Source organism: Ranitomeya imitator, chromosome 1 (genome assembly GCF_032444005.1).
Source record: "Ranitomeya imitator isolate aRanImi1 chromosome 1, aRanImi1.pri, whole genome shotgun sequence".
Classification (NCBI taxonomy): Eukaryota; Metazoa; Chordata; class Amphibia; order Anura; family Dendrobatidae; genus Ranitomeya; species Ranitomeya imitator.
This window is the reverse complement of record NC_091282.1, coordinates 736,686,456-736,700,524: the sequence shown is the minus strand read 5'-3', so window position 1 is coordinate 736,700,524 and position 14,069 is coordinate 736,686,456. Positions and strand designations below refer to the sequence as shown.

At 46.6% G+C, this 14,069-nt stretch overlaps 1 protein-coding gene across 1 annotated transcript in view; it reads right to left on the bottom strand.

The window, feature by feature from the left end:
- The window catches only part of PRKCH (protein kinase C eta), a 206,065-nt gene that overhangs the window by 47,480 nt on the left and 144,516 nt on the right, over positions 1-14,069 (bottom strand). Inside the window, exon 10 of the mRNA XM_069733683.1 lies at positions 2,876-3,030. Within this exon, the coding sequence (XP_069589784.1) occupies positions 2,876-3,030 (155 nt within the window). The remainder of the gene's footprint in view (positions 1-2,875; positions 3,031-14,069) is intronic.

Here is a 14,069-nt window from a genome sequence, read left to right as displayed (position 1 = left end):
GAGCCTACAGAGAGACTACAGACTGGCCCCCTATCTGGAGAAACTCCCGGACCCCAGAGACCGCCAGATCCTGAGCCGATATAGACTCAGTGCCCACAGTCTGGCCATCGAATGTGGCCGACACAGGCAGAGCTACAAGCCCAGGGAGGAAAGACTGTGCCAACACTGTGATCAGGAGGCCATAGAGGACGAAACCCACTTCCTGCTACACTGCTCCAAATACTCAGCAGTGAGGGACACTCACTTCAGGAGACTCTCACATCTCTTCCCAGACTTCATCACCATGAAGGAGGAAGAGAAAACATATATCCTGCTGGGAGAAGAAGAGAGAGCGGTGGAGATAGCAGCGCGGTATGTGAGCGAATGTCATAGACTGCGAGAAAGAGAACTGTGAAGCCATGGACTATAGCCCCCACAATGGATCTGCCCCATCCACCTCCCCTATGCCATGGACTATAGCCCCCAACCTGGACCTCCCCCATCCACCTCCCCTATGCCATGGACTATAGCCCCCACAATGGACCTGCCCCATCCACCTCCCCTATGCCATGGACTATAGCCCCCAACCTGAACCTGCCCCATCCACCTCCCCTATGCCATGGACTATAGCCCCCAACCTGGATCTGCCCCATCCACCTCCCCTATGCCATGGACTATAGCCCCCAACCTGGATCTGCCCCATCCACCTCCCCCCACAGCTCCTACCCAACATCCCCTCAGTCCCTATCCCTATTGCCTCTATACACTTGCTTTGGCAAAACTGATGTGTATTTGGTCCTGCCAATAAAGCTTCTTTGAATCTTGAATCTTGAATCTATATGTCTCCCATCCTGGATATATATGTCTTCGATCCTGGTATATGTCTCCAATCCTGGATATATATGTCTCCCATCCTGGCATATATGTTTACCAACCTGGATATATATGTCTCCCATCCTGGGTATATATATGTTTCCCATCCTCGTATATATGTCTCTGGATATATATATATGTCTCCAATCCTGGATATATATATGTTTCCCATCCTGGTATATATTTGTCTCCAATCCTAGATATATATGTGTCTCCCATCCTGGTATATATTTGTCTCCAATCCTGGATATATATGTCTCCCACCCTGGATATATATGTCTCCCACCCTGGATATATATGTCTCCCATCCTGGTATATATGTCTCTCATCCTGGCATATATAGGTCTCCAATCCTGGATATATATATGTCTCCCATCCTGGATATATATGTTTCCCATCCTGGTATATATGTCTCCCAATCCTGGTATATATTTGTCTCCAATCCTGGATATATACATGTTCCCCATCCTGGTATATATGTCTCCCAATCCTGGATATATATGTCTCCCATCCTGGATATATATATGTTCCCCATCCTGGTATATATGTCTCCCAATCCTGGATATATATGTCTCCCATCCTGGATATATATATGTTCCCTATCCTGGTATATATGTTTCCCATCCTGGTATATATTTGACTCCAATCCTGGATATATATGTCTCCCATCCTGGATATATACCGTATATATGTTCCCCATCCTGGTATATATGTTTCCCATCCTGGTATATATTTGACTCCAATCCTGGATATATATGTCTCCCATCCTGGTATATATTTAACTCCAATTCTGGTATATATGTTTCCCATCCTGGTATATATGTCTCCAATCCTGGATATATATGTTTCCCATCCTGGTATATATGTCTCCAATCCTGGATATATATGTTTCCCATCCTGGTATATATGTCTCCCATCCTGGTATATAGGTCTCCCATCCTGGTATATATGTCTCCAATCCTGGATATATATGTCTCCCATCCTGGTATATATGTCTCCCATCCTGGTATATATGTCTCCCATCCTGGTATATATGTCTCCCATCCTGGTATATATGTCTCCCATCCTGGTATATATGTCTCCTATCCTGGTATATATGTCTCCCATCCTGGTATCTATGTCTCCCATCCTGTTATATTTTTGTCTCCCATCCTGGTATTTATATCATCCATTCTGCTGCTGTTCTTTAACACATAAAAACCCCCTATTATAGTCACCTTCCTCTGCTCCTATGCCGCGCCGCATCCCCTTTCTGTGGCTGGCGTAGAAACCTCTGACTGGCCACAACTTGCTTCGCAGTGCTCTGTAGCACAATGCATTTCACATTATGTGGGTCCCCGGATGCACATCCAGCTGAAATATGTGCTGGCGTCAGCAGGCCCCGCTCCCATATGGGCCTGGTCGCGGTAGCACCCTCTGTGACCACGATCGTTACACCCCTGCCTACTCACAGTAAATGCTGCCAGGTGTCCAGTGGTATCGGATTTTTATTTATCTAGTCTGACATCCACAGAACCCATAAAAAGATTATATTTTACTTTGCAAAGTGTAGATACCATAAAAGTAATGTGACAACTTTATTCAAGAGATACTTAGAAAAATCCAAAAGATAGAGATTATCCAAAGTGTTTCATTTTCCTGCAGCGCCTCCACAGGGGGATATCAAGTATTGCAGATTTCTCATTAAAAATCAAGAGGAGCGCTTTATTTTTTTTAAATCAATCTCTGTTCAAGTGAATGGATAATATTCCTTACACAAAGGACTCCCCTCTATTAAGTATGGATGCAGATGACACAACAGTTCACCCAGGACTAAAGCTGAGCTTAAACATCGGCCAACTGCAATACCATATACAACCTGCAGACAAATATGGCGCTATTTCTTTTTTTTTTTTAAAACAGTCATTTTTTGTTAATCTTGTAAAACTTCTTTAACCCTTGGCCTTTGAGGTTGTAATGGAGGAGAGGAACACGGTGGTCAGTCATGAAATTTTAGGTCTTGAGTGACTGATTAATATCTTACCGGTAAATCACTCCTTTCTCATGAAGAAACATGAGGGCTGATGTGATCTCAGCGCTGTAGAAACATGCCCTGGCTTCGTCAAACCGTCGAGATTTCTGAATGTGAAACATCAGGTCGCCCCCATTCACAAACTCCATCACGAAAAACAATCGGTCCTTTATGGGGGGGGGAGGGCGGGGGGGGGGAGAAAAGAAAGAAAACTGTTAAAAATAAGATTCAACATTAAAGAATACATTGATTATTGGGGTGATACAGTGTCAGTAAGCACATGTTGTTCTATCTGTAGTGTCCAGTTGGGCAGTTTTATAATAAATCTATGGTTTTTGAGATTCACGTATAACCTTAATTGCAGAGTCCTGTGTACCTGCCCTTTCACACAAAGCCTTAATAAAAGCATGATATTGCTGCTTTTATCACCCACAAAAAGAAAAAGCTGCTCTTGGAGCACACACCAGTCTAATGTGACCATCAACTGTCTTAATTCTCATGCTCTTCATTAGCATGCTGCTAGCACTGTGGGTACATGAACAGCTCCAATGACTTGCCTTCCCTGCACTAAAACCCTCCTATGAAGTGCAACTCTCCACCTACTTATATTCCTTCTATCTCCACACCCTCCTCTTCTTTTTCTGACAGCTTTGGCTTTATAGAGAAAGAAAATGGCAGAGAGATAGAAAATCAGCAGGTGCGAAGGTGCACTTAAATATTTGGGTGAATCGAGCCCCTGTACTTGGTTTCAAGAGTCATTATGTGCTGAAAGACTCCTTTTACATACTGCCTCCCTCATTTAAAAAAAATACACATCAGATACTCCCAGCTCCTGTGTGATTGTTCTGGCACGTGAAAGCTGCAGTCAGTTGCCTGTTAGACAATCCCCGCATGTGTTGCAGTTCTCGAAAAGCATCGAGACATGCAGCCGCGGGGGCTCGAACACATTATTCGAACACGCCGAAGACACTCGGCTAGCACCGGAGCATGCTCAGATAACACCTTATCCCAGCACGTTCACTCATCACCAGTCACCGCGGCTTGTAACCTAAACCTCCTGCTTCCAAGATACAACCGCTTACGCTGAAATATGTCTTGTGTTTCACAGAAGCCATAATAAGTGTTACACAGTAACAGTTGGAAAGTGTGCAGACATCTCAACAACAAGGACTGGCGATATTTTTAGGCATTAGTTAAATTGCAGATACGTAACAATAGAACTGGACCCAAGTAATCCAATGTTTATATATTGCAAAAACCGGGGTTGGGCTGTAAAAGCCATGTATGGAATTATATCTATGTATGAATATTATCCAATGACTCTACCAATGCTGAAAAGAACAGTAGTCCCGCTGCCTATGTAAATGTAGCACTCTGTGATGTATACAAATTGGGTCATGAACACTAGAGCCTTGCTCTTGCTGAAAATAACAATCCCCACGCCCATGATCTGTTTTATACATAGCATCACTAACAGATGTCCATGATCATGGCTGGGGGTCACCTGTCCATCAAAGAATATCAAACCCACAATCTGTGTACCCAAATCCAGGCACCAAACGCTCATTTTTAGCTCTGCAGTGACAAGTTAGTGCAGCTCAGGTGAATTTTGTGTGTACCAGCACCTATTGTTCTGCAAAGTAACACACCCAATTAGATGTATGCATGCTTTAGCCGATAGGATATATTGCAACTGGCTAAAATGGCCATCTAGGATCATACCTAGTAGACAATATATGCTGCACCTTTCTGACTAACCCCATCCTTTAACTCTTGGAACACTTGGCGCCATGGACAGGCAGATTAAGTGTCAGCCCTTTAAGTTCTTCTTTCCTTTATGGTCATGGTGTCTAGAGGAAGATATTGCACTTTCTTACATATCTGAACATCTCAACTCAAGCTCCAAAAATTCAGTATATTCTGTAATCTTTGTCCTCCCTGTATATCTTAGAGATGAATAGCAGATACGGGTAGCGATCCAGAGCCGCGAGTTGAATATCATCCGATGTGCAGTCCATTGTCACATTCATCAATATATACCGGTAGGTAGTTCTTCCTTATTCTTTGAATTGTGAAAGCTAAATATTGACTGAAAATGTGTCACAAATTTTTCTTTTGGAATATCTTTAGCTTTTTTTTTTTTTTTGGGGGGGTCTTGTCTTTTCCACCTATATATCGTGCCGTTATCATGTATTTCATATCAATTCTTAGGTGCTCAGGAAATATTGAAAGCTCCGGCCATTACGACTCATCTGCGTCATCCGATGCAAAGACAATCTTTCCTTTTTACGGTTTTAAACCTTTATATTTTTGATAACTTTCATGCTCTGCACTAAACAGCTCAGATTATAAGAAAATATTGGGATTATCTATGGGACCGTCAATATTGTCACCACATCGTCTATGACAACTATAGGTAGGTCCTAAACTACAGACTTTCCTCCATGACTTTCACTTGCCCTATTAACCCCGTGCAGAAGTGATTATATTACCTCCTGCAGGACACAATGTGTGACATGTACGGTATGAAGCCAGTGTCACCTGACACATGAGTCCACGTCATCGCCTTTTATCCCGTAGTGCTGGTGCTGGATCTATCACAAGGCACAGGGGTAGAAATACTCGTCTTCTCAGTCCTAACCTCAGGCCTGGAACGTTGAACATCTATTTTTGAGCCCGGGGAAACATCAAAACACAACTTAAAGGGATCATGTCTCCTATCATATTGGCTCACTGTTCATTAATGGTCCAGGAATAGAAGCCAGCGGAGTGAATCTACAGGGAACGAGCTAATTATATGCTTCACTGTCTCCCATTGCTATCTGAGTGACTTTCAAACTTGGCCAAGTTCCATTCCTTATTTTCAGGCACGTTCAAGGTCCCACCAACCACTGCTTTATCTATGAGAGAAAACCCCCTCAACCTATTTAGCACCTGAAACATTGTCAATGTCACTACTTAAAGGGATTGTTCACAATTCTTTTTCTTACTTAAATGCATGCAATTGGATCTAAAAATCATTTTTGCAATTGGGTTTCATTAAAAATTTTGCACCGTTTGCCTCCTATAGCTTCTATATTGCACTGTCTATTGCTGGCGGGGTCGGCCATATTATCTTTATTTTATCAGATGTGTTACTCACAGACTGCACAGCTTTCCAGTCAATACAATGGCTGCTGAAGGGGCATGTGACCAAACCTGTCCATCAGCCTCAACCAATGGAACACTTCACATGAGAAAACTGCATTTCTATTGGAGGAGACTGATGGACAGGTCTGGTCACATGTTCTTCCACCAGGATTTGTGTACAATATTTGCCATGGAGACCCATTGGTCTGCATGAGAGCTGTGTACACAAAGCAGAAGATTGATAATGATAACTATCTGCTAAGCTGTTTTAAATGGTTGCAAAAGCATATATACCCATAATAATAGTAATAATAAAAAAAAAAAATATTGATCACACTCCAGTCTCATGGATCAGCATTGACGATCACAACGTCGAGCTCCTTGGCAGCCGCTGGAGGATAAATGAGCCCGACAAAGACATGACTCAACAGGAAGTTTAAGAATTTTTCAGCACATTACAAGGAAAAGTAAAAAAACGCCCTCATGTAGAATTTGTTATCTCTTATCCAGAAAAGTACAGCAAGCAAGTGTCATCTATGGGATCAACACCCTGGATTTAAAGGGATAGATCAGCTATATTATTCTAATACATAATACCGATAGGGATACATATTCATTGTAATAGTCAGATTAAAAAAATGGAAATATTAAACAAAAACATAAAAATGTAAAATCGGCCCCTTTTCCCACTCTGAAAAGAAAATACATCAGTATATTTGGCATCGCGCCTTTCTAAAAAGTCCAATCTATCAACATAGAAAGCTATTTTACCCATATGCTAAATGTCTTAAAGGAAAAAAAAAATGCCAGAACGATTAACAATTTTTGTTTTGCAAATTTTATTCTTTTTAAATTAAATATACGGTATATAATAAAACAAACCCATAATATTATAGAAGTTTGCTATCGCCGCTATTGTACTCGTCGGCAGAATTATACTATTTAGCATTTTTTCTGATTGTTGATATAATTTTTTTTTAAATTTATGTTCAACATTTTATAGGGGAGACTATCTTACTTGAGCTTCTGTTATCATTTGGGGAAATGCTTTATGGCTGCAATATTCTGGTGGTGATCATTGACTTCTATGGGAAAGTGTTGTGGGCATGCTCCTGGAGCTGTTCAGAGGTCATTGTGCAGGGAGGAGGCTATATATGAACCTGTATGGCGGACCAGTGCTACATATATAGAAGTGTACCGGTTATTGTATTCCTGGCTGTGATGACTAATGAAAAGCTATCCATAAAGAAAATATAAACAATTTATGTGCTCGCTGATAAATAATACAAGCTCACAATGCCCGGGAAATGGCCGTCCTAGGACGTGTCACTAAATGTAACCCTGTAGGATTATAACAGCTTCACTGCAATCATCTGTATATTTAGAGCATCATTCACAGTCCACTATGTAAGTCTCTGGGTCCATCCGCTTTAGGCCAAGCTAATTTCAATAATTCATAAAGAGATGGTATGTTCCGAACTCTACAATCTGTGTGATGTGATATGTGAGATTTGCGCAGAACTTTTTTCACTATAACGTTAGCAATGTCACCAGTGTGGTGTAACTGCGCCCCCTGCTGGACATTAATCATTAGGACTTCATTTAGTGAAAGTTTCCTATCTCTAACCCATTGTATGGTGGCATCCCCAACTAGATTAGGCTACGTTCACATTGGCGTTCCGCCAATGTGCGTCGCTGTTGCGCCGGCGACGCGCCCCTATGTTTAACATAGGGGACGCGTGCGTTGTTTTGGTGGCGTTTTTCGCCACGTGCGTCGTTTCCGACGCTAGCGTCGGACGCAAGAAAACGCTACATTGTAGCATTTTCTGTGCGTCCGATTTTCGTCAAAAACGACGCACGCGTCGCAAAACGCGCGCGTTTTTGCGCGCGTTTGCGCGCGTTTTTACGTGCGTCGCGCGTTGTGTCGCCGACGCAGGGCGGCGCAACGCTAGTGTGAACCTAGCCTTACCTGTGAATTTAGGCAAAAAAAACAATCCAGTAGATTGATGTATTCTCTGGCTACTAAATATATATATCTTTTCAAATGAAACAAAATGTTACAGACATCAAGAAAAAAAAAATCTGTCCCTTCAGATTATCCATGCATTAGTGTAACCTGCTTGATGTGCGATACAATCAGGGCCGCCATCAGGGCATTACAGGCATCACTGCCGTATGGGGCCCGGTGATGAGGAGCAAAAAGGGGGGCCCGAGCGAGCACGCTGGCAGCCGGTCCGCGCTCTGCTCGGGCCCCCCCTGACATTTTTATTCAGGCTGCGGCTGCAGTGCCACTGTGCTGTGCCTGCTGTCTCTAAATGAGCCTTGTACCTTTAAGGCGGCGGTGATTCATGGGCCCGCCCGCCGCAAGTTAGTGACGTCACACGCTGCCCTGCTCCACTTCCTCATTCCGGGACCAGAGCAGAGCAGCGTGCGGCGGCACACCACGTGGACGGCGGAGGCCGAGGGAGCAGAGAAGAGGCAGCGGGGGACCACCGGACGACGAGGGACCCGGCGGAGGAGAAGAAACATGCGGCAGCGGGGGACCGGTCACCGGCAGAGGAGAAGAGGGCAGAGGCAAGCGCCGGCGGCAGCGGGGCCCGGGGGACCGGCAGAGCAGAGGAGAAGAGGCAAGCACCGGCGGCAGCGGGGCCCGGGGGACCGGCAGAGCAGAGGAAAAGAGGCAAGCGCCGGCGGCAGCGGGGCCCGGGGGACCGGCAGAGCAGAGGAGAAGAGGCAAGCGCCGGCGGCAGCGGGGCCCGGGGGACCTGTCAGTGGGGCAGAAATGCTGGACACAGTGGGGCAGAAATGCTGGACACAGTGGGGCAGAAATGCTGGACACAGTGGGGCAGAAATGCTGGACACAGTGGGGCAGAAATGCTGGACACACAGTGGGGCAGAAATGCTGGACACACAGTGGGGCAGAAATGCTGGACTCAGTGGGGCAGAAATGCTGGACTCAGTGGGGCAGAAATGCTGAACACAGTGGGGCAGAAATGCTGGACTCAGTTGGGCAGAAATGCTGGACTCAGTGGGGCAGAAATGCTGGACACAGTGGGGCAGAAATGCTGGACACAGTTGGGCAGAAATGCTGGACACAGTGGGGCAGAAATGCTGGACTCAGTGGGGCAGAAATGCTGGACACAGTGGGGCAGAAATGCTGGACTCAGTGGGGCAGAAATGCTGGACACAGTGGGGCAGAAATGCTGGACACACAGTGGGGCAGAAATGCTGGACACACAGTGGGGCAGAAATGCTGGACACACAGTGGGGCAGAAATGCTGGACTCAGTGGGGCAGAAATGCTGGACACAGTGGGGCAGAAATGCTGGACACAGTGGGGCAGAAATGCTGGACACAGTGGGGCAGAAATGCTGGACACAGTGGGGCAGAAATGCTGGACACAGTGGGGCAGAAATGCTGGACACAGTGGGGCAGAAATGCTGGACTCAGTGGGGCAGAAATGCTGGACTCAGTGGGGCAGAAATGCTGGACTCAGTGGGGCAGAAATGCTGGACTCAGTGGGGCAGAAATGCTGGACACAGTGGGGCAGAAATGCTGGACACAGTGGGGCAGAAATGCTGGACACAGTGGGGCAGAAATGCTGGACACACAGTGGGGCAGAAATGCTGGACTCAGTGGGGCAGAAATGCTGGACACAGTGGGGCAGAAATGCTGGACACAGTGGGGCAGAAATGCTGGACACAGTGGGGCAGAAATGCTGGACACAGTGGGGCAGAAATGCTGGACACAGTGGGGCAGAAATGCTGGACACAGTGGGGCAGAAATGCTGGACACAGTGGGGCAGAAATGCTGGACACAGTGGGGCAGAAATGCTGGACACAGTGGGGCAGAAATGCTGGACTCAGTGGGGCAGAAATGCTGGACACAGTGGGGCAGAAATGCTGGACACAGTGGGGCAGAAATGCTGGACACAGTGGGGCAGAAATGCTGGACACAGTGGGGCAGAAATGCTGGACACAGTGGGGCAGAAATGCTGGACACAGTGGGGCAGAAATGCTGGACACAGTGGGGCAGAAATGCTGGACACAGTGGGGCAGAAATGCTGGACTCAGTGGGGCAGAAATGCTGGACACAGTGGGGCAGAAATGCTGGACTCAGTGGGGCAGAATGCTGGACACAGTGGGGCAGAAATGCTGGACTCAGTGGGGCAGAAATGCTGGACTCAGTGGGGCAGAAATGCTGGACACAGTGGGGCAGAAATGCTGGACTCAGTGGGGCAGAAATGCTGGACTCAGTGGGGCAGAAATGCTGGACTCAGTGGGGCAGAAATGCTGGACTCAGTGGGGCAGAAATGCTGGACTCAGTGGGGCAGAAATGCTGGACTCAGTGGGGCAGAAATGCTGGACTCAGTGGGGCAGAAATGCTGGACTCAGTGGGGCAGAAATGCTGGACTCAGTGGGGCAGAAATGCTGGACTCAGTGGGGCAGAAATGCTGGACTCAGTGGGGCAGAAATGCTGGACTCAGTGGGGCAGAAATGCTGGACTCAGTGGGGCAGAAATGCTGGACTCAGTGGGGCAGAAATGCTGGACTCAGTGGGGCAGAAATGCTGGACTCAGTGGGGCAGAAATGCTGGACTCAGTGGGGCAGAAATGCTGGACTCAGTGGGGCAGAAATGCTGGACTCAGTGGGGCAGAAATGCTGGACTCAGTGGGGCAGAAATGCTGGACACAGTGGGGCAGAAATGCTGGACACAGTGGGGCAGAAATGCTGGACACAGTGGGGCAGAAATGCTGGACACAGTGGGGCAGAAATGCTGGACACAGTGACAGGGGCAGAAATGCTGGACACAGTGACAGGGGCAGAATGCTGGACACAGTGACAGGGGCAGAATGCTGGACACAGTGACAGGGGTAGAATGCTGGACACAGTGACAGGGGCAGAATGCTGGACACAGGGGCAGACTGTGAGACCCGGGGGCAGAATGCTGGACATTCGGGCAGAATGCTGGAAATTGGGGCAGAATGCGAGACACGGGGCAGAATGGAGATACAGGGCATGATTGGAGACACGGGGCAGGATGAAAGACATGGGGGCATGACTGGAGACAGATGGGGGAGGATTGGAGACATATGGGGCAGAATGGAGACACAGGGGGCATGATTGGAGACAAGTGGCTGGATTTCAGACATGGGGGCATGGTTGGAGACATAGGGGGCAGAATGGAGACATGGGGCATGATTGGAGACAGATCGTGCAGGATCATGGGGCACGATGGATATGATGCAGAAAGATGGGGCAGGATGGAGAGATCACATGGGGCGATCATATGGGGCAGGATGGGGAGATCATATGGGGCAGAATGGATACTCATGAGGGCAGGATGGGAGAACATGTGGCTGACGCCAGGAATGAGACACACGGTGGCCAGGCTGGGGGATATTATTACCATAGGGGCTAATTTAGGGATATTATTACTGCAGTGATGTATTTATTTTATTTTTTGAGGACACGGTTTTAAATGGGGGGGCGGTCCTGTTACTGTGTAGAGTGACACTATGTCGCCTATTTTTCTTCATGTGGTGTAATGTAGAAGGTGGGAAAAATTAAGTAATGTATTCTACAAGCGGAGCTCGAGATAACTGTGTTATTTCCTGCAGAGAGAAGTCCTGGCTGGATTAAATGATGGCGGTCTGTGCTGGATGAAAGATGAAGGACTTCACCTAGAGACGTCACTGGTGAGTCAGTGTGTTACCTATACACTGACACTATACACTGTATACTGTATACAGAGCTCCTGTGTATAATTTCATCATTGATCACTGTATTATCTGTACACAGACACTGCATACTAAGTACAGATCTCCTGTGTATAATGGCACTTATGGTGATAGTATGGTGCTTTTTTTTAATTACTGATCAGAATTGTAGTATTCAGTCACTATGTGGTGGTAATATGTGGTCTGGACATGGTGTTGCGGTATTTGTTCCTTGTATGTGATATTATCCGATCACTGTGGTGGTAATATGTCATCTGGTCATGGTGTAGCGGTATTTGTTCCTTGTATGTGATATTATTGGTCATTTTAAAAATTGAAAAATAAATAAAAATATACCTAAATTGTATTGCATATTTTAACAAATATTTAATAGGTTACAGTAGAGTAGGGCCCGGCCAAAAGTGTCTACCATGTTATGGTGGCGGCTTAAAAAATCTTTTGGCCAAAACAAAAGCTGCTGGCTATATTTATGATCTGGTGATGGGAACTGTTGATGTGTGATAGGTGAGAAGTGGAGTTTTTCCAAGAGAGAGCGGTGGGTCTGTGGACAGTTCGAGGGGTGGAGCGTGGAGGCGGGGCTGGGGTGGAGCCTGGGCGGAGTCTCAAGGGGGCCCCGAAAATTTTGCCAGTATGGGGCCCCGAAATTTCTAGTGGCAGCCCTGGATACAATGAGGTCAACGGGTAAAGTTTCTCTTTGTGGAGAGCAGCAAGCTTGTATAGGGAGACTTAGAAGACAGTACCATGTTCTTACACCAGCCTGGGGCGCTCCACGAAAAAAAACAAAAACTTTTGCCCTGTGTAAAAGATGAACAATACTGACCATGTTTCCCCCTTGAAGAAACAAGTGTTTTGTGTTATATAAAGTGTAATGTGATGTGCAGTAAAGATGGCAGTAGAGTTGATAATCTGTGTAGTTTGACAGTAGGGATAGTGAGAGTTAATATTTGGGACTAGCCCATAGTGGCAGTGGTTAGCACAAGTGAAAATGACAGTTTCCTGATAGATAGGGTTCAGCAAGTGACAGAGAAAGACCTGAGGTCTGGTAAGTCTACAAACTCGCATCATAAAGATGTCCTTAAGCCAATAGCAAGATCCTGAAAAATGGGAGATAAAGAATTGACCGAGTAACCGATTTATCAAGAAGATCCGTATCTTTCTGCACTGACTGGAGGATTAGGAGACCGAGTGAGACGGGTCCTGGTACTCGACGGAGTCGGACAAGAATGTGAAACGAAGTGAGTGTCTCGAGCCAGCGTTCCCAAGGCGTCGGCAGGCTGCAAGCTAATTTTGGCCATATTGGCACAATCCCTTTAAGATGGAATATGAGTCGGGACCACAGGAGGAAAAGATGACTTTCACGGAATGTAATGTGGTACTAGGCCGGGTTGCGCAGAAACAAGTGGAACTAGTGAAGGTTGGAACAAGAGAAGTGAAGAGAATATGTACACAATGCTCTGTGATTTTCAAATATATGTGAAATGTGCCCAGAGTTTCATGTACATAACTGTCAGAAGACTTTTGTTCAGTAAAATTACGCTCTTAAAGAACTGGTGGCCTCCAAGCTGGAACAGTGAAACATCTGGTCCTGGCCAACCAATAACATTGGTAACATGAGGCCTGCATGGGCGTAGCGCACCCACGACAAGCCCACACACCCACATAGGACCCCCTTCTTCATGTAATGTGCTGGGGCGCAAGAGATAAGCATCTCGCCCATGACTACTGCCTCGCACAACATTACAACTGTATATCGCCTCTTTAAAGGTGTCGGCGCTGGGAACGGCAGGGGTTTGGCCACAAGTATTTGCATAAATGTGGTCACGTGCCGACTAGACATGTGTGGCTTTGCTCAATACAAGTTACTGAAGCGAGGCCGGACACGTCTAGTCCGAATGTGGCCGGAAGTATGCAAATCACCTACTTCCGGTCACATGACCACTCACTACCAGTGCTGGAATTATGCAGGCGCTAAGGATTCACCAGTCTGCAGTCACAGAGTCACTGCAGACTTGTACTCAAAGGCCGGACAACCCCTCTAAGGCAACGTTCACATTAGCGTTTCCCGACGCTGCGTCGGGAAACGCTGCGGCAACGCATGCGTCATACGCCCCTATATTTAACATGGGGGGCGCATGGACATGCGTTGTGCTGCATTGTGCGACGCATGCGGTTTTTTTGCCGCAAGCGTCGGGCGCGGAAAATGCAACAAGTTGCATTTTTCTTGCGTCCAAATTTCGGCAAAAAAGGACGCATGCGTCGCAAAACGCAGCATTTTTGCGTGCGTTTTGGTGCGTTTTTATTTGCGTTGTGCGTTGCGTCGCCGACGCAGCGGCGCACAA